General features: G+C 40.4%; 2 protein-coding genes across 2 annotated transcripts in view; one reads left to right on the top strand and one right to left on the bottom strand.

Annotated features, from left to right (window-relative positions):
- Positions 1–25,114, bottom strand: part of ANK3 (ankyrin 3) — a 741,327-nt gene that overhangs the window by 628,299 nt on the left and 87,914 nt on the right. The window contains exon 2 of the mRNA XM_069101834.1: positions 11,563–11,601. Coding sequence (XP_068957935.1) covers positions 11,563–11,601 — 39 coding nt within the window. The remainder of the gene's footprint in view (positions 1–11,562; positions 11,602–25,114) is intronic.
- CDK1 (cyclin dependent kinase 1) overlaps positions 1–25,114 on the top strand; it is a 470,854-nt gene that overhangs the window by 296,106 nt on the left and 149,634 nt on the right. The window lies entirely within an intron of this gene.

A 25,114-nucleotide genomic window follows, 5' to 3' on the forward strand; every position in this document is an offset into this window, starting at 1 on the left:
GAGAGAGAGAGAGAGAGAGAGAGAGAGAGAGAGAGAGAGAGAGAGTGTGCTCTCATACACTGTCCCTTCAGACTTTCCATTCAATATAATCAGAAAAGGGGCAATAGTTCTGAGTCCACATGGAGAAATTTGCGATCATCTGGGCATACATAGGTAGATTTTAACAGAGATTTACAAGACTGTTTAGAACCCCAGGGCAAATAAATACCCATAGATGTGTAGACTGGCATAATAGAAGTGCCTGGAGACAGTTTTATCTTTAGAGTCAGAAAGATCTGCTTTTGAATCTTGTCTCCAATATTTATTAGCTGTGACCCTGGAGAAATCACTAAACTGCTCTCTGCCTCAGCACAATGTAGAGGTATTTCCAATTTATCCCAGGTACATTTGTTTACATTTTATCTCTGTTAGATCATGAGCTCCTTAAAGAGTGGGGACTGTCTTTTGCCATTCTTTGTATTCCTGCATGGCACGGGGGTCTGGCACACAGTAGGTGCTTAATAACTTATTTACTGACTAGCTGACTGACAGCTTTTGAGTCAGAAGGAGCTCAGTTCATGTCCAGTCTCAAACACATACTGGCTATTTTTTACACAGGGTAAAGTTAAGCTATCACAGAATGTAAGATGCAGGGCAGTTTACAGTCTACATTGGTAGAGGGAATTTCTTTACTGGAAGTTCCCTAGATCAACAAATTCAGAAGTAGCCATTAAACAAAACAACCCAAGCACTTAGCACCAGTTTGACACAATGAACATGTTTGTTGATTGATTCTAGATTTTGGAGTGATAATTAAAGGTTTAAATTCTGTCTCCAATAATTCGTAATTTTGTGACCTTAAGTGAGCTTCTTACCCATCTGGACTTCTCATCTATAAAATAGGGGAGTTGGATTTGATGATCTCAAAGGTCCCTGTCTAGGTATACACTGAATGATATCAGAGGATCATAGATGGAGAGCTTGGAAAGTCTTTAGAGATTATGAAGTCCCATCCTTTCAATTTACAGTTAAAGAAACTGAGACCTAAAGAGGGTATATGATTTGGCCAAGGTCACACAGATAGTAAGTAACATAAAGAAAGTTTGAACCCGGATCTCCTGACTCCAAATTGAGTGTTCTGTCCACTGGACACCCTGGATATAGGACTTTGAAAATAAACAAAAATTTTAGAGATTGTACAGTTTGATGTCTGAAGTCCAGAGTCTCAGCAGAGGGCTAAAAGCACTTCTATAGAAGAACAAAGAATCACACTCCACACCAAGCCCACAGAAATGCATCAAAAGCCGATGACAAATTTATATCCTGTTCACTCGGCTCCAGGAGTGAGAAGCACTTTATATTTCAAACAAACGCTACCATTAGTATTCAATAAATAGCAGCCCAGGTCAAAAAATGGATGCATGAATAGATTTTCTGCAGAAATAAGAGTCAGAGGAAGCCGCTGCTTCAAGGTCAAAGCGAACAGGATAGAGATGTCTTTCGTGGGTGGACTGCCTGAGGCACCGCTGTTTTAAAGAAGTGATTTATGTCAAAGGGGTCACAAAAATAAAAGAAAGCCAAGAAAAGCAGTAAGAAGATTCAGGTTCCCATCATTTTCTCAACAAGGCAGTTGATAGTGGAGTATTTTCCTATGTCTTGTTTTTCAGGATGAATGATCATGTCTGCCCTGAGGCAGATGTTGACACCATCGGAGGTGGGGTGGTTCCCTTTTGGGGGGGAAGATGGAGTCCCTTACATCTTCCACAAAGGAAGGCAGGTTTCATTAAAGAGGGACTCTTCCAAGCCAAAATTTCCTCCAAGATGGGAAGGGGAGGATATAGAAAACCAGGGAGGAAAGGGCATGCATTTCCAAAGAGGAAATCAAACCTTCTGTGTTTTGCTATCTGGCTCCTTACAAAGCGTGTGAGCTGCCCTCACGGTTGCATGGCAACGGCCTTCCCCAGCAGCTCTCGCCTCCAAATGATTCTCATGCCAGAGCTCTTCCAAAGCTGAGGCCAAGGACGCTGTGTGCGTGTTTCAGGTTACGTAAAGCTGGGGAAAGGGCTGCCACAGCATCTCCAAGACAAGGGCATTCATTACAAGATGAAGGACAGCCAAAATGGAATACACCTTGAGACTGAGGGTGAATAGGGGATTGGAGAGATTGTCTAATCCAAACTCCTTATTTTTACAGTGAGGAAAACCGAGACCTGAAGAGAGAAGCCTTGTCCAAGGCCTTACAGAAAATATGTGGCGAGTTTGGACATGAATCCAGAGATTTGGATTCAAATCCTGCCTTTGACCCTTACTACCTGAGTGATCATGGGTCACAATTTCCTAACCTGTAAAATGAAGAGGTGGAATTAGGTGGATTGGGCTGTAAGTCCCTTACAGCCCAATGTTTATTATCCTAATCTTGTGAACATCATTCCACATCCCTGGGTCTCAGTTTCATATAAAAAAGGAAGGGGTTGGAGATGGTTTCTGAGGCTGCTTCCAGCTCCAAATCCAAGAGCTGAGCTTATTTCTTCTGTCAATTACAGCTGTCAACATCTAACCAGACCATTCATTCTTCCAAGCTTGTTGTTGCACAAAAGGGACCCAAAATAGAAAACAAAAAAGAGGTGCATTGGGTTCATTGCTCAATGAGCAGGTACTATAGTTCTAAGCAGTCATTTGACAAGCATTTATAAGTACAGGGTAAGAGTAAATGTGTAGCTATGAAATCAGGAGCCTATGAGCTAATTCTCTACAGCTGCCTTCTTTTTAGGGGACTCATTCTAGCAACTGGGATAGGTATAATGACTTCCTCATTCAACCAATCAACAAACATTTATTAAGCACTTACTGTTTGCTAGGCACTGAAGCCTTAAAGAAAAAAATTACATGATAAATTTATTATGTATTTAAAAGGAATAGCAAGTTGTACATAATAGATTTCAGCTTCATGTGCAATAATCTTTTTTATTATACTGTTATGAAAATGCTTGTTTTATTAAATAAATTGAAAATTAATTTTAAAAAATGAAGTAGTATCTGAAATCAATTAGATTACATCTTTTGAAGTAAACAACATGTACATAGAAATACATACAGACTATATACAGAGAAAATTCAAAGTGATTTTTTTCATGGGAGGGAGGGAGATACCACCAGCTGTACATAGCACATGGATGGACAAGCTAGAATCTGGAAAGGCCTCATGTAGAAGATGCCACTGGTCCTGAGCTTTGAAGGGAAGTAGGGATTCTAAGAAGGAGAGTTCAGAAGGGTGAGCATCCCAGGCATGAAGGACAGTCTGTGTGGAAGTACAGCAATAGGAAACTGAATTTCTTCTGTGAGAAACAGCAAGATATCCAGTTATGCTGGACCACAGAGCATCTGAAGGGGCGTAACATGCACTTGCAAAGGCCAGTGGGAAGCAGGAAGCGAGGGGCTTTATAAGCTAAACTGACATACTTTCATTTGATCCTAGAAGCATCAGTGTTTAAGGATTTTTAAGAAATGACCACCAGTCACTGATCCCACTCGTGAGCGCAATGTTGAATGTGTGGAGTGGTCAAAAATGGGGACTATCTGTATAGAGTCACCATGATTATATGTTGCAATCTCCCGTGAGTCTGAGCCTTGGGTCCACCCCATACATCACCCTGTCGGCTTAAGGTGCTTCATCCTCATTGTCCACATCACGTTCACTGTTAAGCCTGAATCACCCATTTTCAGGGGCTAGAAGGCAACCGGCCAATCAGCAAAAACCTGCCTCTCCCTGTCCCCCACACCAGTGGGGGAGGATATGGGCAGATGATGGATGAAGACAGTCTAACTCACCACCTGGCACAGGATGAACTCAAGTGGGGCAGGCTCCAAGCAGCGTTTTAGAATACACTGAAGTATGACTTCTATAGGTAAGGATCGGCTGTGTGATGCTAGAGCAGATGGACCCACATGTTTGGCAAAAATGAGAACAAAGGGGGCTTCACTTTGAGAAACTATGCCAGGGAATCTGGGACAGAGAAACAGAGCTTCAGACGTAGCTGCAGCCAGAGAGAGGCAGCATGGTGGAATGGATGGGAGGGTTTTCCATTGTGCAATATATTCTCTATGTTGGAAGACTGGAGGATTTCCCATTGTGTAATATATTCTATATCTTGCACATATGGACAATAAAATCTTCAACCAAAAAGACAATACATATCTTTTTCTATAGGACAGTGCCAAGCAAAGTGAACGAGCATTTAATCAAGCACCTACTATATGGCAGGCACTGAGCTAAGGTCTGGGAATACAGAGAAAGGCAAAAACAAATCATCCCTGCTCTCCAGAGCTCACAATCTAATGGGGGAGACAGAATGTAAACCATGATGTACAAAGAAGCTAGACAGGATACATTGAAGGTAATTGATAGAGGGAAGGCACTGGCATTAAGGAGGGTGGGAAAGAGATGGGCATCGAGGCCAGTTAAAGACAGGTCAGCCAGGCAATCAGAGAAGGCATGGAATACACAGGAACATCCTATCAGTCTTCAAGATCCAGCCAAGTGTTGCCTCCTCCATGGAGCCCTCCTTGCTTCGGAATTCATGTGCCAGACAAATCATATGGGTTTTAAATGGTGCTGTAGGAGTTGAGAAAATGTTAGGGCAAGAATCCTTTGAAAATATCTGCCAGTAGGCAGGTAGCATCCTAGAGCATAAGCTGAGAAGACACTAAGACCTCTTGTCTGTGGCTTCCAAGAGCTTGATGTGTTTGAGCTCATCTCTCTTTTCACCTTCCCCTACCTCATCACTTTGTTTTATATTTAGCTGTGGACAAGTCTTATCCCTTCCTTCCACTGTATATTGTAAGCTCCTTTAGGGCAAACATGGTTTTGTTTTTTGTCTTTGGCATGGGTCTTCTATAAAACAGATAATGTCTCTTTTCACTGTAATAGGAAAGACAGAGACTTGGGGGGAGGGGGTGTCTGATGACCTGGATTCAAATCATGCTAAAGGACTTGGCCCTGGGAGGGGTCTTTGAGTTCAGGAGTCCATGAAAGTCTTGATTTCATAGATGAAGAAACCAAAGCCTGAGGAATCCTGGTGAGAAATCAGATCTTGATTTCCTCCTCCATAAAATGAGGGGTGGGATTCCCCAAGGTTCCTTTTAGATCTGGGTAGAAGATACCATTATCCTCCTGATTAACCCTGTGCTTTATTTTTTACATTTTCTGCTCAAGACCTGTGATTATATCAAGGTAGGAAGCTCCCAATGGGTGGACTATTTCTGGCAAAGAGGATTAGGTGAAGAACAGACATTATACTAAATGCTTTACAAATATAATCTTATTCCATCCTCACAAAAACTCTCTGAAGTAGATGTTATTTTTATCTCGATTTTATAGTTGAGGATACTGAGGCAGATAGAGGTTGTGACTTGCCCCAGGTCACACAGCTAGTAAGTGAAGCTGGATTTAGATCCAGTGCTCTGTCCACCATGTCATCTAGCTGCTCTGTAATCTACGGTCTTAGTGAGTTTCCTGGGGCACTGAGAGCTTGTTTTCTTGTTTTGTTTTAGTTTTCTCACTGAATATGGTGTTGACTTTATTGATGGTACAGAGCATAAGACTCTCTATTTCTCCTCCCCACACTAGGGGTGTCCTGGGGCAGGGACAGTGTATGGAGTGGGTATAAGATCCCCAGCAGAGAAAAGTGAATTTGAGATGTGGGGTCCCCAGTGATAAAACTCCTCTTCTGAATGGGGATGACCCCTGATACCATAGTAGCTCTCAAGGACCAGCCTTCAAGGCATTAAGAGATTATGATCTTTGTGGATAAAGAGAGTACCCACCTGACAAAATTATCAATGCTTGAAGAATTCTGGGTGGGTATAAGGCATGTTTCCCAGTCCCTACACAGTTACAGAATGTAGGTACTGTAATGGCAAGCAAAGAAGTAGCTAATGACTTGTTTTTGCTATTTAATTATTTAGTGCCTTGTTTCAGTTCAAGTTTCTTTTAAGCCTTGCCCATGATTTTATCAAGTCTTTTGTTAAGAACCCCTGTTGCTGATGCAACAGGAAGGGGTGGAACAGGGAAAAGCTTAATGACCATATATAAGAAGCCCAGGCTGGGAGAGAGAAGAACTGAGAGAGCAATTGTGGTGGGGAATTTTGAGAAGGGAGCATTTGTGGTGGCAGATTTTGAGAAGGGAGCATTTGTGGTGGAAGCACTGTGTCTCCTCTGTGTTGATTTTTGTTTGTGATGTGTGTTGAGTTCTCAGACCTTGTTGGTGGGTCTGTGTTGATTTCATAGGCAGATAGTAAATTGATGATGGTGCCGGCAATGTGCATGAATTGTGTGGCTCTTTTAAGCTTTGTCTTCCCAGAAACAGAAATTGTGAAGGACTTGAGGTGGACTGGACACTGTGGGCTTCAATATGGAATGGGAACTGGATGAGGAACTGGACAAGGGGCTGAGAACTGCCTGCCTTTAAATCCAGGTGACAGTCAGGTAGACTCGGGCAAGAGCTGGAACCACGGAAGAGGAACCATGGAAGCTGAGAGTCAGCCTCAACTCAAGATGAAAAGACTACTTCTTGGGTACTTAATGTTGACTGAGAAGATTATGATTTACTGTGACCTAGGGGTGGAGAACTTTGACCTTTGTACTTTGTGTCCCTTAAGGAGGCCTGCTCCTTAAGGATCACTGAGTTAAGGACTTACTGAATGATATCTTTTATTTAAAACCATGTGGTCACTTTGGTGAAAATTATGTGGCCACTTTAGTTATAAGTTGTTATGTCATAACATTGTGAATGCTGTACTTTGTTTTTTTGGCAATGTTTTGTCTTAGTTTATTATTGAATAAATAGAGAGTTCACTATACTCTGTAATCAAAACCTTGAAGCTGTTCACAGCAGCAATCTTCTGGAAAGCTTCTCATCCTTGGCTTTACAGGAACTTAAATCTTGAATATGTTTTCACAGTTAGAATTATACTGTACATAGTATGAATCATGTATTGTTAGAAGCACAGAACCACAAATATTCAGTTTAGGAACCACACCAAGTAACTGCATGAAAACACTTTGGAATAAATCTCATAAAAAGGAATTTGACATTGTCTCCCAATGACTCTTGCCCAAAAGAATAAATATTGAGGAGACAAAGAAAATATTTCCCTGAATTTCAGCCAGGTAGCAGAAAGCTTCAGAAGACCTGAAGAAAGGACACCTATTTTCTGAAAATAAAGCTAGGCTTAGGAAAATAAGAGGCTAATGATTGGATGTTCTGAAAAATTAAGGGGCAAATGGAAAATACTTTTTGAACAATTTCACCCAAATAGATTTTGTATTTTAGCAGTTTGGGAGTTGTCTCCAACAATGCAGATTATAATCTATGCATGCCTGCCCACCCCATACAAATGTCTCTGTTCTCCCATGAAGTCTCTACCCCAGGGACTATCCAACATGCTATAAACCTTCCTAGATTTCTCTTGAAATCATGAGGATACTAGTAGAGGCCTTAGGATGTCCACTAGTTATTCCTCAACCTGACCATATGACCTGCCTACCTTCTCTTTCCATCATTTATGATTATGATGATTATGGCCCTGATAACAGATGGGGAGGCAGCTAAATAGTTCAATAGGTAGAGTACTGGGTCTAGAGTTAGAAAGACTCATCTTCCCAAGTTCAAATCCAACCTCAGACACATACTAGTTGTGTGAACCTGGGCAAGTCATTTAACCATATTTGCCACAGTTTTCTCATCTGTAAGATAAGTTGGAGAGGAAAATGGCAAATCAACCCAGTATCTTTGCCAAGAAAACCCCACATGGGGTCACAATGAAAAACAACTGAATAACAGAATAATTTTGACTAAATTTTTGCAATCTGGGATGGCCAACAACTGCCAGAATGTGTTCCCCACCCCCAGACAAGGCTACTTGAGTTGAAACTATGTTGTGAGTTCACATTCACTCAAAAAAACATAGTTCATGAGCCTCCATCATTGTGTTTGCCATTAGAATACACAATTATCCTAAATAAAGGCATTTAATAAAATAGTATAGTAACAAAAGTAGGAACAGATCATTTCTCCATAACCCTAGGAACAAGAACATAGTCATTTGGGTTTTCCAAGCACAGGCTTTCAGGATGGTTGATATGATGAAGCTAGAGATTTAAGGTATCTTTTACTGAATGCTAAGTACAGTATTGCAGTATGAGATTTACATCCAAATTTATAGCAAGTAAAATGTTAATTAATTTAGGGATAACAAATTTGAATTTTAATCCACTTTTCTTTTTTATAGCCCTTTTTAAATAGCCCTTAATCTTGTTAGTTTTCTGAGTCACACACATACACACTCACACACTGACACATTAAGGCTGTAACCTCCATATATGATAATGAGATATAGGCAGATTCTCCTTGTGCCTTTATCTAAGGATGTAGATTCACCATATATCTTCATCTTTGGAATTCTAAACTCTCAAATTATCTAAACATAAAAGTCTCATCCTTTCCTTCCTCTGGTCCTTAGGGTGTTACACTCTAAGGTCCTACCCAGTTTTATATTTATTACCCTATTACCCACAGATGCTAAATCTGATTTTCCTTTAAAGGACAGTCATCCAGAGTGGAGTTAAGTGGGTGTTTTATGTATTGCATTTACTCTGACTCCATAGTGAACATAACATTTTTCATATAAAGGAATCTGTCATGCATTCCTATTCAGACTCAGGAACACCCAAAGTCCTGTTATTTTGATGGTTTTTATGATCGTATTCTTGAGATATGATCTTAGTCTGATACCTTGTGCTACTGTTATTGACTATAACATTGTGTGCTTTCTAGCTGTGATGATGCCAACACAGGAGTTAAGATCCTACTGAATAATTTGAGACTTCAAACAGAACAACCATCTGTACATGTCAAGTCTAATTTATAAACATCTATATTCAAACCTTGACTAGGCAAGTCCCTGGCACACAAGACTAAAAAAAATAATAATGAAAAAAAAACAAACCAGTTTTCTAGAATGCTACTCTTTGCTTCCAATCCTACATAATGCAAATGATAGAATGAAATGGTACAGATTGGGATGAGAAGAAATAGGAAGGGAAAGAAAGGGAAGGAAATGTATCTGCAGGTACCAAGAAGAGCTGAAAGGTATACCAGGAAAGGTGGGCTAGGTATCAATGAATGAGTATAATCCAATCTACAGATTAAGCAGAGTAACAACCATTGGCACACTAAAATAACTGGCTTCTAAAATTACCAACTTGGGATATAACAGCTATAAAAATTATGCACTATTACTATTATTTACATGATAATTAATCACACTTATATTCCACCTATATTAATACATTAGGCAGAAATCATACAAACTAAACATTTTGTAAAACTTCAAATATATTTTAATATCTTTTCAAAAGCTGTAGTAAAAAGCTCCATAGTGAATGCAATGGAACGTTACTGCACTGTAAGAAATGATAAACATGAAAGATACAGAGAAGCATGAGAAGATTTATATGAACTGATACAAAGTGAAGGGAGCAGAAGTGAGAAAACAATACACACAATAACTACATAAATGCAAATAAAAAGAAATTAGAAATTAATTATAGTATCAAACTTGAGTCTAAAGAATAAAAGGAGAGGATGTATCTCCCTTCTTTATAGAGATGGAAGACAACAGATATGTAACAATGCATATGTCATCAGACATAGCTGATAGGTTGGTTTATTTTGGTGCTTCCTTTTCATTTTCTTTTTTTGTTAGAAGGGATGACATTCTGAGGAAGGGGAATGATATATCTGGAAATAATGATGATATGAAAAATATCAATTCTTTTAACTTAGAAAAACATTGACATGTGTTATTGCATTTTTGTTTATTTTGTTAAATATTTCACAATTATATTTAATCTAGGTTCACTATGGAATGTTGTGGGCCATGTGTGGCCCAAAGGACTTGTGTTTGACAGCTCTGGATTAGATGAACTCAACGGTCTTATCCAACCATTATGGGAATTGGAATGGAAAATTCCCAAGTGAGAAAATGCTCTCTATCAATGCAGCTCTGCAACTTACAGTATTCTTAAGTTGCCTAGACGTACTTTGAAGTTGAATAGCAGTCGTAACTATCATAGCAATAACAAACACTTTTATAATGCTTTACAATTTGCAAAATGTTTTACAAATATTACTTCATTTAACTCTCATAACTACCCTGGGAGGTAGGTAGTTATTACCCTCATTTTACAGATAAGGAAACTGAGGCAAATAGAGGCTAAATGACTTGCCCAGGGTCATGTGGCTAGGAAATGTCTGAGGAAGTGTCTGAAGTCAGATTTAAACTCAGGTCTTCCTGAGTCCTTGCTGAGGGATCTATGCACTATGGCACCACCTAGCAGTCCCTATGACTTGCTCAACATCACATGGCTGGTATTTGTCAAAGTAGGCACTTTAACTGAATTCTTTCTGGTTCTGAGGCCAGATCTCCAGCCACTCAGCCCCATAGGAAATCCTGCATTGCTCCCCAAATACTCAGAAATTTTTGTTACCTTGAGATATTTCCTGCTTCCTTCTGATCCTTTCTATGAAGAAATCATCATTAGAACATCTAGAGCCTACTCTATTAAAGAAGGCCAGTAATTCCTAAACAATGGCAGTGAGTGGCACAATGGATAGAGCACAAGTCCTGGAGTTAGGGGCACCTGAGTTCAAATCCAGCCTCATACTGGGTATTTGACCCTGGGCAAGTCACTTAATACTGTTTGCCTCAGTTTCCTCTTTTATAAAATGAGCTGGAGAAGGAAATACAAACCACTCCAATATCTTTGCCAAGAAAATCCCACATGGGATCACAAAGAGACAGACACAACTGAAACTCAACAACAACAACAACAACATCCTGAAATTATCCTATTCTGCACAATATCCATGATAAATGAATATCCAACTCATGCTTATAAAGACTTCTGGTCCTAGAGAGCTCACTACCTCTCAGGTCAGCCCTTCTACCTTGGACAGCTCTCACTGTTACTAAGACTTCCTTATATTAAATCTAAATGTGCCCTTTGGCAGCATTCATCCAGGGCTTGTAGATTTATGATGTCTTTGCACATCATGAACACAAGCAAGAGAAGCAGTTACACTAACAGCACTTAAGAAACTTTTTCTACTTTGTTTTGAGAAAGAAAACAGCACAATGAAAACAGCTCTAGATGCTGGGTCAGACACCCTGCTCTGAGATCAAATCCCCCTATGAACTGTAGGATGATGATAAAGTCATTGAAGAAAAGAGGGAGGTGGCCATTTTAAGTGCCTACTATGTGCCAGGAACCTCACTAAGTGCTTTAAAAATATTGTTCCAGTTAATCCTCACAGCAACCAAGAGAGGTGGGTGCTATATTAGCCCAATGCTCATGTGCAAACTGTGCATAAAAGAAGCCTCACATGACTCACCTCACAGGATTTCATGGGGAAATGTAAGTACTGTTTTATGTTCATGAAAATTGTATGCAACAGGGGGAAACAACTTTTCAAATTAAAAGAAAAAGGTTTGCCTCAAGTTTTAGGCAAATTTTATTTTTACCTTTTTGGAACTTCGTGGGTTATAGGATCCATGGTTATCCTGAAAAAAAAAAAGGGGGGAACAACATGAGCATAAAGATGAAATAAGTCCCATGACATTAACGAGGAGTCTCTGGCTCCAATAAGAACGCAGTTCATGTGTGAGAACCCAGCACAAATGTTCTTAGACTTTCAGAGAAGGAGGATCATAGTCACACAAAGTTGACCAGTGAAAATGAAGTAATATCAGAAAGGCTTCTAACTTCCTTACTTCTCACATCCTTACTAAGGATGCTTCCTGAGATATAGTACATAGATACTAGCCAAAATCAAAGACAACCACAGAACTTAAATTATTACTAAAGAAATTGGTGATAAAAAACTGTAATGACCAAAGATAGGAACCAAGCCAACTCCATTAAAGTCCAGAGTACCAGCCAAAAAGGTCCAAAACTTCAAATATAAAGCTGTAACAACTCAGTACAAAAATAAAATAATTTTTTCCTGAGTAGGAGAATGTAATCATATTATAAAGCATTTATTTTGACACCTATTACAAGATGACCCAGAGAATCACAGTTTTTCTGTGTTGAGAATTACTTCTACAGTCATCTCATCCAACCAGTCCCCAAAAGAGATCTTATTATAACTCATCTGACAAGGGAGGCAATGTGCTACCCACTGACTCTGCAGTCAGAGAACTGGATTCAAACCCCAGCCCTAAAGCTTGGTACTTATAGTACCTAGAAAAAGTTGGTCAGCTTCCCTGGGTCTCAGTTCCCTCAGATGTAAATTAAGGGAGTTGAATTGGATGACCTCTGAGAGCCCTCTGAGTTCTAGAGCTCTAATCCTGTGGTCATAAGTGACTATCAACCTTTGCTTGAAGACTTGAACCAAGGGAGAACACACCACCTCCCCACGTTCCCTTGGGTTTAATTCTTTCCAGTACTGTTTACCAACAAGCAAACAGAATGGTCATGCTGCCCCCACCCCAGATCTATCTATTGATAGATCAGTCAGTCTATCTCCCTGTCTATGTCTGTCTATCTGTCTATTATCTATCCATTCACATATTTATGTATATATGTATATGTACATGCATATATACACAATTATATGCAAATAAGGATATATATATATATATGTATAGAGACATACATATACAAAGAGAGAAGGGGAGGTAAAGAAAGAAGGAGGGAGAAATAGAGAGACCAAGAGAGAGGAGATATGCAGAGAAGGGACAGAAGAAGGAAGGGAGAGGAGAGAGACACAGAAAGGGGAGACAGAGAGATGTTTCTATAAGGTATACGTGTATGTAAACACTCTAAACAAGTAAGCAGAGTCAGAATCACCACATTATGCCTATAGCCTCTAAAAGAAATATCTGGGGCACATATTCAATTTAACTGCCACAGCAGAGCCAGAAGTTCCCCAATATTAGTACCAAATAACTTCTCGAGGTTATGTCTCTGGGCAATTAACACTTGCATATAATTGAACATTCAATAATTTTGTGAGATATAAATCACCCAGAGTGGTGTGGAAATTTTAAAATCACTTATGTCCAAAAAATCGACAATTTGATATCTAATTGGGCAAACTGGTAAATGAAACCTAGCTAATCTGACAATGGTGGTCATTTTACTTCAGAAAAATCTAGCAAAATAGCCTGAAATATGAAGATCATTAGATTTCATCAGTGGTACAAAATTATCACCAAAAAAGAACCAAGTTGATATTGAAATAATAAGAAATTCGTTCCATGACTAATAAAGGTAAAAAAAATAGAAATATCTTATTGTGATTATCTCAGAACTCAAAGTCTGTATTTACTTTGAGGATTTTCCTGAGCTCCTTGAGAGTAGGGATATTTACGTCTCTTTTTGTTCCATTATTTTTAGTTATGTCCAACTCCTCATGACTCCTTTTTTTTGGGGGGAGGGGGAAGTCTTGGCAATGATACTGGTGTGGTTTGCCATTTCCTTCTGAGGTTCTTTTGAAATATGAGGAAACTGAGGCTAACAGAGTTAAGTGACTTGCCCAGGGTCACACAGTTAGGAAGTACTTGATGCTGGATTTGAATTCAGGAAAAGTCTTCCTGACTCTGAGTCTAGCACTATATCCGCTGTACCACCTAGCACAGTTCATAACACATAGTAGGCATTTAATAAATGATAGGTACTAATGATTCTCCCCCCAAATTACCTTTCATTAATTAATTTATTTATTTGGAGGGGGGAAGGCAAGGCAATTGGGGTAAAGTGACTTGCCCAAGGTCACACAGCTAGTAAGTGTGTCAAGTGTCTGAGGCTGAATTTGAACTCAGGTCCTCCTGACCTCAGGGCCGGTGCTGTATTCACTGTGCCACCTAGCTGCCCCTTGCATTTATTTTCTAGAGATCTTATAAATATTTTTGGTAGGACCTGCCTAGACTTTGATCACTGATCTTGAATAACAAACCAAATTAACCACTTCCATGAATAATACAGAAAAATGGTACGAAGGCTAAACCAATCCAATTGAAATATTCCATGTCACCTATTTCAAAGGTCTATTCAAAAATTTAATGAATTGGTTCCTGTCTATAATAACAGAAAAATAGGATATGCCTTTCAAAGATCCTCATTCAGGCTAAAATGGTAACATCTTTTTGATAACAATCTGTCAAAACAAAGCTATGTCATTCACAATAATCTTTTGATCCAGACCTATAATTGCATCTGTGTGGAACCTCCTTCCAGTGATACCAACCAGCAATTCATCTATAAATTATATATTTAGAGAACAGCATGGGGGAACGGAAAAATTAAGGGACTGTCTATAGTCACACACCTGTCCTGTCAGAGGCAGGATTAGAACTGGGATATTCCCGAGTCCATAGCCAGCCCTCTATTCACAACATCCTGCTGCTTCTCAATGAGCAATGATACAAGGTCAGCAGGTAACAAGGGGCTACTGAAGATGTTTGAGCGGGGCAGGTACTTGGTCAGACCAGAGACTCTGACTGCTGTGTGAAGGACAGCATAGTGAAGTGAAGAGGGAAGAGAATGCAGGCAAAGAGAGCCATTAGAAGCCTCCTGCAATGGAGAAGGGGATGCCAGTGGGAGAGATGGTGAGTAAGGGAAGGACAAGGAGAAGGAAGAAGGAAAAGTGGGTTCTGCCCAATGTAATATGCTCAAACTCAAAGCTTTCGATCTTGAGGTTCATTGAATATGCCAGAATCTTAGATACAGCCCTCTCTTTTTTAAAAATAATAATAATATTGTTTTAAGATTAGCAAGGTACTTTACATATATCATCTCATCTAATACAACAACCTTGTCAGGTGGGTACTATTATTAGCTCCATTTTACAGATGGAAAAAACTGAAGCTCACAGATTAAGTGACTTTCCCAGGATCACACAACTAGTACGTATCTAAGGCAGGATTTGAACTCAGTATATTACTGCCTCCAGTTTCACCACTCTATCCTCTATCTAAAGTCAGGCATTAAAGGGCTCAGTCTAGAAGTATTGGCACTACTATGTGCTAAGTGCTGGAGATCTAAAAAAACACAACATTGCTCTCAAAGGAGCTCCATGGGAGAGACCACATGCAAACAACTATGTATAAATAAGATATTTGCAGGATAAAATAAAAGGAATCTCAGAAGGAAGGCAGTGGCAGTAACAAAGAGAGCCTGGAAAATGTGCCTGCACAAGGTGGGGGTGGGATCTTTGGGACTGACTTGAAGGAAGCCAGAGAAGCTGAGGGGCAGTTATGAGGAAGGAGAGTGTTCCGGGTGTGGAGGAGGAGGAGCAGGGATCCCATGTCACTGCATCACAGAGTATGTGGAGGGAAGGAAACTGGAAAAAGCCTGGAAGGCAGGAAGGGGCCAGGACAAGTGTTAAAAGCCCAATTATTTTCAATTTGACTTTGTTGTCTTCTTCTGGTTCGAGATTTTGATCCTTTTTGTCCCCAAAAGAGGATTCTATGGTCTGATTGCACTTTTTCTGCTGCTCATCTTGCCAGCCAATGACTTGACTGTGGAGCTCTTTGCCAGGTAGAACTCTGCTTCCAGAGTGGAGAGAGCTGTGTCCCAAATCGCAGGGGTTTTCACAGTTGCCAGACCTAGGAGGAGGGCACCCTCTCTACAGCCAGCACAAGCTCTGGCACTCTGACCACACATCCCAGGAACACCACCCAAGACTGTGACCCAGATCCAAGAAGGTCAAAGCAAGAGTGATTACCCTCTGGATGATTTGCAGGCCAGGAACTCAGGAGGCAGCCACGAGGCAGCAGCTGCAGCCACCACACCTCCGCCACCTCTCACCCCAGGGGCAGGGGCTGGATCATGCTCTTCAGTCACCCAGTTCCAACAGAGTTCCCTACTGACCTTTTACTTTCTCTTTGGGGTTGAGAAGTCTGGAAACCACCACAGCTACTGGTGATTCACTCTCCTGAAGTCTGTGCCGCTGATCAGGGCTGCCCTGGGTCTGGGCCCTCACAGCTTACGGGGGACTCCTCAGCCCCCAGCCCAGTGTGATAGACCCTTCCTGTGGGCCTGCCAGGCTGCCTTCACTGGGAGATTTGTTTCTGTCACTTTGTGGGTTCTGTAGCTCTAAAACTTGTTTAGAGTCATATTTTACAGGTATTGGAGGTGGTTGGTGCAGGAGCTCAGCCGAGTTCCTGCTTTCACTCTGCCATCTTAGCTCTACCTCCCATGATTTTCACTTTGGTCCTGGAGGCAATCAGAAGTCACTAGGGGCTGGGAAGGTGTAGGGAGGGCCAACGACATGGTCAGAGTTTGCTCTAGGATGATGAATTTGACAGCTGAATGCAGGATGCATTGGAATGTGGAGAGACCATAAATACAGAGATCAACCAAAAAATCAATTTCCAAAGTCCAGGTGTGCGTTGATGAGGACCTGCAACATGGTGGCATCAGTGTCAGAGGGGAAAAGATGTGACAAAGGTCAGAGTCAAAAATGGACTTGGCAACTGATTGGCCATGCGGGTGGGGTAAGAAATTGAGGCTGGGTTGAGTTGGGAGCTTGGCTGACTAGGAAGAAGGTGGTGCCCCTGACAATCATGAAGGAGTTAGGAAGAACAGAGAGTTTGAGGGGACAGATAATTAAATAAGTGTGGAAGAAGTAGGAAAAGTTAGATTGGAGTCAGATGAAAAATGACCTTAAATTGCCAAGATGAACATGACTTTCAATAAAACTGATTGAATGAATGAAACATATTTCATTTAGTATTTATGCTAAGGAAAAGCTAGACAGGTCCTGACCTCAAGAATGTTACAATATGGGAAAACACTCGCTAAGGAGATCACTCTGGGGGAGTGATCTGGTCTAAAAAGTCACAAGGAGGATGGATGGCGATTTATTCCCACTTCTTTCTTTCTTTTTTTTTTAAAGCAATTGGGGTTAAGTAACTTGCTCAAGTTTACACGGCCAGTTATTTCTGGGTGTGGTGCTAAGTATCTGAGCCCGGATTTGATCCCCAGGTCATCCCAACACTGGAGCCGGTGCTCTTACTCGCTGAGCCACCTGGCCACTCCTATTCCCACTTCTTTCTGAGAATGAACTATGTGTCAGCTGAAAATCTGAAAGTCCCTAATCCTAGTAACTGATTAAAAGGTGTTCAACAGGTTAGCACACACATACACACAGAACTGGCCCTTCTCATCTCTCTATACCTCCTCTGCTCTCCACAAATCTTTCAGAATCAGTGACAATGAGCCCCAGGAAAACAGATAGCACCCAACATTCTGATCAAGGAAGCCTGGAGAGGGACAGAAGAATGACACAGTGCATTGCTCAGGAACAGTCTGACAGCCACTCACAGTTCTGACTGGGGTCATGGAAGTCTGCAATGGCTCAGAACATCGACCTACCAAGTGAAACCAGCAGAAGGAACTGTGGAAAGCAAGTCAAACTCAAAAAGAACCTGACCTGCCATCCAGAGTGTGAGAGGAAGAGTTGATAAATGAATCAATGTAAGAAAATACCAGCTGAGAAAAAATATTCTGGAGCTCAGGATGTTCAAAACACAACCCCAGAAGAAGAAAGTAAGTACATAGCATCTTTATACACATAAAAAGCTAGAAAACCTATAATTTTTTTAAATCAACTAAATATTTAATGGAAACTCTGAACATAAAGGGAGAGATGAACAGAATTGAAAGCAAAAAAGCATTGCATTGTTAAATTAAACCAGAAACTATTCTTGAAAAATAAAATAAAATCAATCAATCATTACCTAGTCTGATTTAAAAAGAGAAGGAAACCAAAGTGCCAGGATCAAAAATAAAAAATGAGAAATCATATCAAAAGGAGGAATAAAGGAAATTATGAGAAACTATTTTGTCAAAAAACCTCCCAATCAACCAGCAATTGAACATTGAGCTATTTTACTGAAATAGCTGAATGTCTATGAAATTATACAAAAACTCAGATAATAAAAAAGAATTGTATATTCCAGTTTTTTCAATGGCCTTTTGGAAAGGCACTACAAGGTACAGTAGAGGGAAAACTGGTGTTTGCATCAGGTAAGATGTGGGTTCAAATCCTGCTCCCAACATTTTCCTAGCTATGTGACCAAGGTACTTCACTCTTAGAATCTTATATTCCTCGTCTTTAAAATGGAAATGATGATGGTGGTGCTGATACCTGTAGTATTTGCCTCCCAGGGTTTTTCTGATATCAGAGGGGACAATGCTTGTAAAAAGGTTTGCCAACCTTAAGGAACTATTGAAAGATTTGTAATTATTACTCTCAGATATGCTTTCTACGGACCTGATGACTTAAACCTCCCCAGGACAGCTAGTCATGTGCTCTCCTATTAATTCTGTATTTGTCCTGGGTTTCCACTCCCTCTCACCCACTTTGGTTTCCCATTTGTATTCCCAATCTGAAGATTGCTGACTTGGCAGAGAACATGGAAGCCAAGTGGGAGTTGTCACTGGCAGTGTCTCCTTCCCCCAGAGCAGCGCTCCTATACCCTTTTCAGCCCTCCTCTTCTCACCAGTGGAACCCCACTGTTTGGGTCATCCCTAGAACTCCACCCCAGCCTTGGCTCCTGTGTGCCTTCAGCACGTCGGAGGCTGCCCCCTAGGCTCAGGCCATTGGGTCACACCCATCCTGCCTCTGCTTCCATCTAATAAATATGTCTTTTTAAAATCTAAGTTACTGTATCTTTTCTGTGCACCTCCCCATCAGTCTCTTTGGACAAGTTCCTCCTTTTCTCTTCATGGAAACTTTTTTTTTGTCTGCAGAATGTCCTTCTTGAGAGTTTCCCTTGCAGTCCTTATTCCCTCTCCCCCAAAATAATTTTGGGTCATGCCATGTCTTTTCTTTGATGCACTTGAAGTCTGTTCTCTCAATTCCAAGGGGCAGCTAGATGATGCAGAGGACGGATCTGTGGACCTGGAGTCCAGAAGACCTGAGCTCAGATCCAGCCTCCAAACTTAACTAAGCTTAAGTAAGCTATTGGTCCTCACAAGTCACCTTCTCTCAGGCCCAACTGTTCAACTGGAGAATGGGGATGATAAAAGCACCCGCCTCAAAGGGCTGTGAGAAAGGACTGAGATATTTAAAATGCATCGCTCTCTATGGGGCAGCTAGGTGGCGCCATAGTGTCTAGAATGCCAGACCCGGAGTTCAGAAGACTCATCTACCCTGAATTCAAATCCAACCAACCTCTGATACATACTAGCTGTGTGACCCTGATCAAGTCATTTCACCCCGTTTGCCTCAGTTTCCTCATCTGTAAAGTGAGCTGGAGAAAGAAATGGCAAACCACTCCAGAGTGTCTGCCAAGAAAACCCCAAATAGAGTAATGACTGAATGGCTTCAATTCTCTGCTTCTCTTATCTCTGATTACCACATGTGTTGGTCCACCCATACAAAAGATGATAGGGTTTTAACTCTAGAGCTAGAAGGAATCTCAGAGGTTACCTAGATCCCCAGACTTCCGTGCTAGGGTTTTTTCCACCATATTTTGGCAAGAAAAGTAAAAATAGAAAGAAGAGTGAAGCAAAAGAAGGAGAGAGTTCTAAGAAATGCTACCTTCAAAGAGGAGGGAAGACTGTGAACTCTTTCATTTAAACAGCTTTGCCTTTTCTCACCTATCTCAATTTTACACGTTTTGCTCTCAAGTTATTAACTTTTTAGAAATAGTGTGAGTTTACAGAACCACAGATTTGGGAAGTTGGAAGGAACCTCAAGGGTCAAAGGGAATCCACTCTATGACAGGTAACAAGTTGTCACCTAGTCTCTGCCTGAAGACTTCCAATAATGGGCCACCCACTACCTTTCCCAAAAAATTAAGTTTAAGAAATTGGTAAAAATTAGGCCATTAAAATATCACACGGATAGTTTTGCTCTGTTAAAAAAGTGGAAATGATTCATATTTCCAACATATCTGATAATCTACTCATTTTTAATTCCTTAAATTGGTTTCTGTACCATTTGTTTATACAACATCTAATTAAATAGAAAGCATGAAGACTATATATAAATGTTTGTCAAATTGAAGAATTTGTTTAATTAAAGTATTAGATGGAATGATACACAGAAAATTGTAATTGCCAACAGACTAGAAAAGTTCAGAAAAGGAAGAGTCTACAGTTGGCTTGGGTGATCACAGAAGACTTCTTGGAAATAAAGTAGAGAAGGATCTCTGGGGGGAGAATGGAGTAACTAGAAACAAAGGGGGGCATCCATGGTATGGGAAAAAGCAAGTAGAGTGGTCTAATACAACATTAAAAAGAGAGGAAATGAGGGATCCTGGGAAACATGGGAAAACTCATATGAACACAGGAAGAACAAAAGAAAGCATCAAGAATAAAAGAATATATCCAGTGACTACAATCATGTAAATAAAAGCAGCCCTCTGACACTAGAATTCAGATTATCTGCCACAGAAAACCAAGGATGGAACACTCTTCACTCTTCTAGGAAGAGATGATGGGCAGACTATGGGACTGAAGGGCTTTAGCTGCTAAATTGCTTTGTGTTTCCAAACTATTTTGTTTGGTTTCATTATGAGTGGGTTCTATGGGGTGGGGCTGGTTTACTGGAAAGGGACAAAGATGTAAAGACCAAAACTACAACAAACAACAGAACTATTTTAAAAAGAAAGAAAGGGCTGCACTTGGCTTCAGGACAGATCTTGGTTTGAATCCTCCTGCCCCTAACACCAGTAGGCAAGTCATAGCCTCTCTGAGTCTCGAGTTTCCTCATCAAGGAAATATTTGTGGTACCAGCCCCCCTTCATGGCTTCTTGTCCAATGAGATAATGTGGGGAAAGTGAGATATAAAAATCAGCTATTAAGAAGTGAGACTTGCTCCATGTACATTTAAAATAATTTACATAATGCATGACATCTAGATTTGCAGAAATGGGCCTCCCAGAGAAAGTTCAGGGATAGACTTGGTGATTTGGATGCCACCCAACCAAGGTCATGGAAGCCAATGAGATTTCAGAGAGTGAGAAGAGCAGAGGGCTGAGGGCTGAGCCTTGGGAAACACCCACATTAAGAGATTAGAAGGAGGAAGGGAAGCTTGCAAAGCAAAGAGAAGTAGAAAAGGAGAAATCTAACGTGATGGCAACCAAAGGAAAAAGGTTCCTGGGAGGTTTTTCGATTAACTGTGCAATTCAATTAGATATGCATCGTTGGATTCCCAAACCATAATACAGAGCTAGCTACCCCGAAAGAACAGCTGAACTCATCAATGCCAACTGAAACTACTGGAGAGAGTTATATTTGTTTCCTTTCAAGAATTTTTTTTTCAGCTTAATTACTGCTGCAAAACCCATTGGAAAAAGAGCTGGGTAAATGTATTAAGGTAATATCCTCATTAACCTTGACCATAAAAACATAACACAACCTACATTCTCATGCCCTGAATCTCTCTTTCTAATTTGGAAATGGAGAATAGAGAGTATGTGACAGTTCAAACTTAATCGTTCCCTATGGTAAGGTGGGTTTGGCACAAAATGGAATTGTGACACATGTTTCTAGAAATCCATCAAAATGACTCTGTGTGAGCATCATGTCAATTTACTGAGCTGGTGGACAGAGCACTGAACTTGGAGTCAGAAAATACAGGATCACATCCTCATTCTTCCACTTACTGACTGAGTGATCTTGGGAAAATCATTTAAGCTCTTTGTTTAAGGAAAGCAAACATCAATTTCTTTATCTGTAAAATATAGAAGTTTCATCAGATTGTCTCAGAGGTAACTCTCTGTTCTCAATCAGTATTGTCCCAGCTACATTCCTGGTCTTCAGCTATCATTCTTCCTGGGCTCCATGGTCCAGAAATGCCTGCTATTCCATTGTAAAATCTAAGTTCAGGAACCTCTTCTTTGGAAGCAAATCATCTGTGGTTCACTACCAAGAACACTGGCAAGCTTGGTTTTCTGAATTGTTCCTGGCACATCCAACACCTCCTCCACACAAGCTGCACCTTATAAATCAGTCTTTGGCTTTGAGAATTCTCGAAGAAATCCTGGCTGGTTTAGGTTATTTATGCAAGACCAATTCATATGACCTCTTCTTCTGTGAAATGGTGAATGACAACCTCTCAGCTCTTCTTTTAATATCTCCAATACTATGCAATTTAAGAAGGGACTATCCTGACATGACCCAAAAGAATACCAGGCTGTAAGGGCAGCTTATTGGAGAGGTCCCAAAAAGCACTACCATCAGAAAACCACAGAGAGCCTGCTTCATGTCCTCTGACAGCTTGAGGGATGGCACTCGTAAGTGGGAATTTAACCTGACTCCCCAAACAGAGTCTACCAGAATATGGGCTGAGCCCCTCAAAAAACCGTGTGTGTGTGTATATACACATATGCACACATACATACATGTGTGCATACACACATATATAGAAACATATATACACATTGTGTATTTGCATATGTGTACACATACACAGGTATAAAACATATATAAGACACATACACATGTACATGTATGCATGCACAGATATACAAAGATATATAAGATATACACATGTGTATATCTGTATCATGTATATATACACACAAGATACATATACATATGTGTACATCTCTGTGTATAACACATGTATATAAATGTGTGTGGTGTGTATTTTATATGATACATATGTATATGTAGTATGTATGTGTGCACAAATTGATACATATAGATATATCATAGATTAAAGTAAAGAATGGAAGATGAGAACACCACACTGGATACATTTTTTTTGATAGCAGAAATCAAATCTAATAAGACTAGGGATGGAAAAACCTTCAGTAGTTTATTGAAGAGATAAAGTATTGTTACTATTTTGGAAAAGTTTATCCATTTATCTACACACACAAAGGCAAATACATCAATATTTTTTCTTTCCAGCAAACTGCAAATAATTCACAGCTTATATTTTTACATGTGTTTATTCCCCATTTGATTTTGGTTAAGATGGTTAAGACAGGCTGTCAAGGAGAAATAAACTAATCACAAGCTCTTATTAAATAGCTATTACGTGGTAGGCTCAAGAAATACAAAAAGGAAAACCAGCAAGTCCCTGCTCTCCCAGAGCTTTTTTTCTATGGGAGAGATGAGAAATATATACACACATATACACCTATACACATATATACACACATACATATATCTGCACACACACACACACACACACACACATATAGCCATACAAAACAGCTCCAAAATTAACGCATGGTCTTTTGCAGGTGGAAGATGCTGGCCGCTGTAGGGAGAGAAAAGTCAAGTAAAGGCTCCTCTAGGAAGTGGTGCATCAGCCATCTTGTGAAGGAAAAGAGGGGTTGTCAGAGATGGGGTGAGGAAGGAGAGCCTTATAGACCCAGGTGGTGTGGGACAGCCTTGGATTTGGAGGCAGTACATGAAGCTTCAGTCCCAGCTGTGACATAGCCTAGCTATGTGACCACAAGGAACATATGTCACCAAGTGGATCCTCTGTTTTCCCACATGTAAAGTGGGAGTGACTTTAACACTTTCACAACCTAGCTCCCTTCATTGTTGTGAGGAAAGTGTTTTGTGAATCTTGAAACATTATAGAAATGTAAACCATTTTGTGTATTATTTGGGAGGAAGGAAAAGGGAAGAGGCCATTTATTTAGTACCTACTATATGCCAGGCATTGTGCTAAGCACTTTATAAATATTGTGTCCTTTGATCCTCACAACAACACTCTGAGATAGATGCTTTTATTATCCTCATTTGACAGTTGGAGGAACTGAGGCAAACAGAAGTGTAGTGACTTGCCCCGGGTCACTATAGCCAATAGTATCATAGGCTGGATTTGAACTCAGGTAGCAGAAAATGGCAACCCCCTGCAGTATATTTGCCAAGAAAACCCCAGGTGGGGTCACCAAGAGTCAGACACAACTGACTGAACAACAAAAACCAAGTCAGCTTTGGCTACCGTGCCAGCTAGCCGCCACTGCTTGTCTTATTAACATACATTCATTTCAATGTGCCTGCCACTCTGATTAGTCACCAGATAGTCTTTTAAAAAATCAAGGTGAGATGTGACGTACAGAAAAAAAAAACCCACAAAAACCAAAACCCTCCTTCAGAAGAGAAAAAAGCTTCTTGCTCTAAACAGAAAGCTGCCCTCCTCTTTCCAGTATTTCTAGTGCTGGCCATAGAACACTGCTTGTCACAACATGTTCCAGATTCCTCTTCACCTAGGGGATTTGCCATCTCAATGGCTTGTTCTCTTTCTTCCTTTTATGCTTTAATGAGCAATGAGTCATCCAGCGATTTCCCTTCCTTATTTCCAACTTCAATACCTACAGGCAAAAGCCCCAAATTATCTCTCTCCCTTTCCTGTCCTTCTCCTCACACTCACTCATCCAAAAACATTCTCCATGCTGACAGTCACTCAGGAGAAAACTGCAGTGAAAACTGGCCAGCGGTTGACCCAGAGCCTCACAATATGCTGGTTTGTTTACCTGCCAAAAAGCTAAAGGTCTGATGGAACCCAAGGGCCCAGCCTGGAACAGTGGTCAAGTTCACCGGTGGTTGGGACATTCAATAAGCCTTTTTGTCAAGCATCTAATGCATAGCAAGCACTGTGCTAGGGGATGGGGAATCAAAGATTAAAAACAAGACCATCAATCAATCAATCAACTTTTAAGTACCTACTAGGTACCAGGGACTGTGCTAGCGTTGGGGAAACAAAAATTAAAAATGAAACAATCACTTAATCAGCATTTATTAAGCACCTACTGTGTACCAGGTACTGCAAGAAGTTAGAGAATTAAAGATGAAAAACAAGCCAATCAATCAATATATATTTATTAAGCACCTACTAGATACCTGGCACTATGCTAAGAGTTGAGGATACAAAAACAGGCAAAAGACAGTCCCTACCCTCAAGGAGCTTATATTCTATGGAGAAAGAAACTATGGTACACAGATAAATACCAAACACATACAAATTAAATACTGAGTTGAGTAGGAAGGGCACTCACAACTGGGGTGACCAGGAAAGGCTTCTTACAGAACGTGGCAGGTCAGCTTAAACTCCAGGGAAGCTGGGGTTCTAAAGGCAGAGGTGGGGAG

The sequence above is a fragment of the Petaurus breviceps genome, unplaced genomic scaffold, assembly GCF_028583685.1.
Source record: "Petaurus breviceps papuanus isolate PSGF00001 unplaced genomic scaffold, PetGlider_PUasm1.0 490, whole genome shotgun sequence".
NCBI lineage: Eukaryota > Metazoa > Chordata > Mammalia > Diprotodontia > Petauridae > Petaurus > Petaurus breviceps.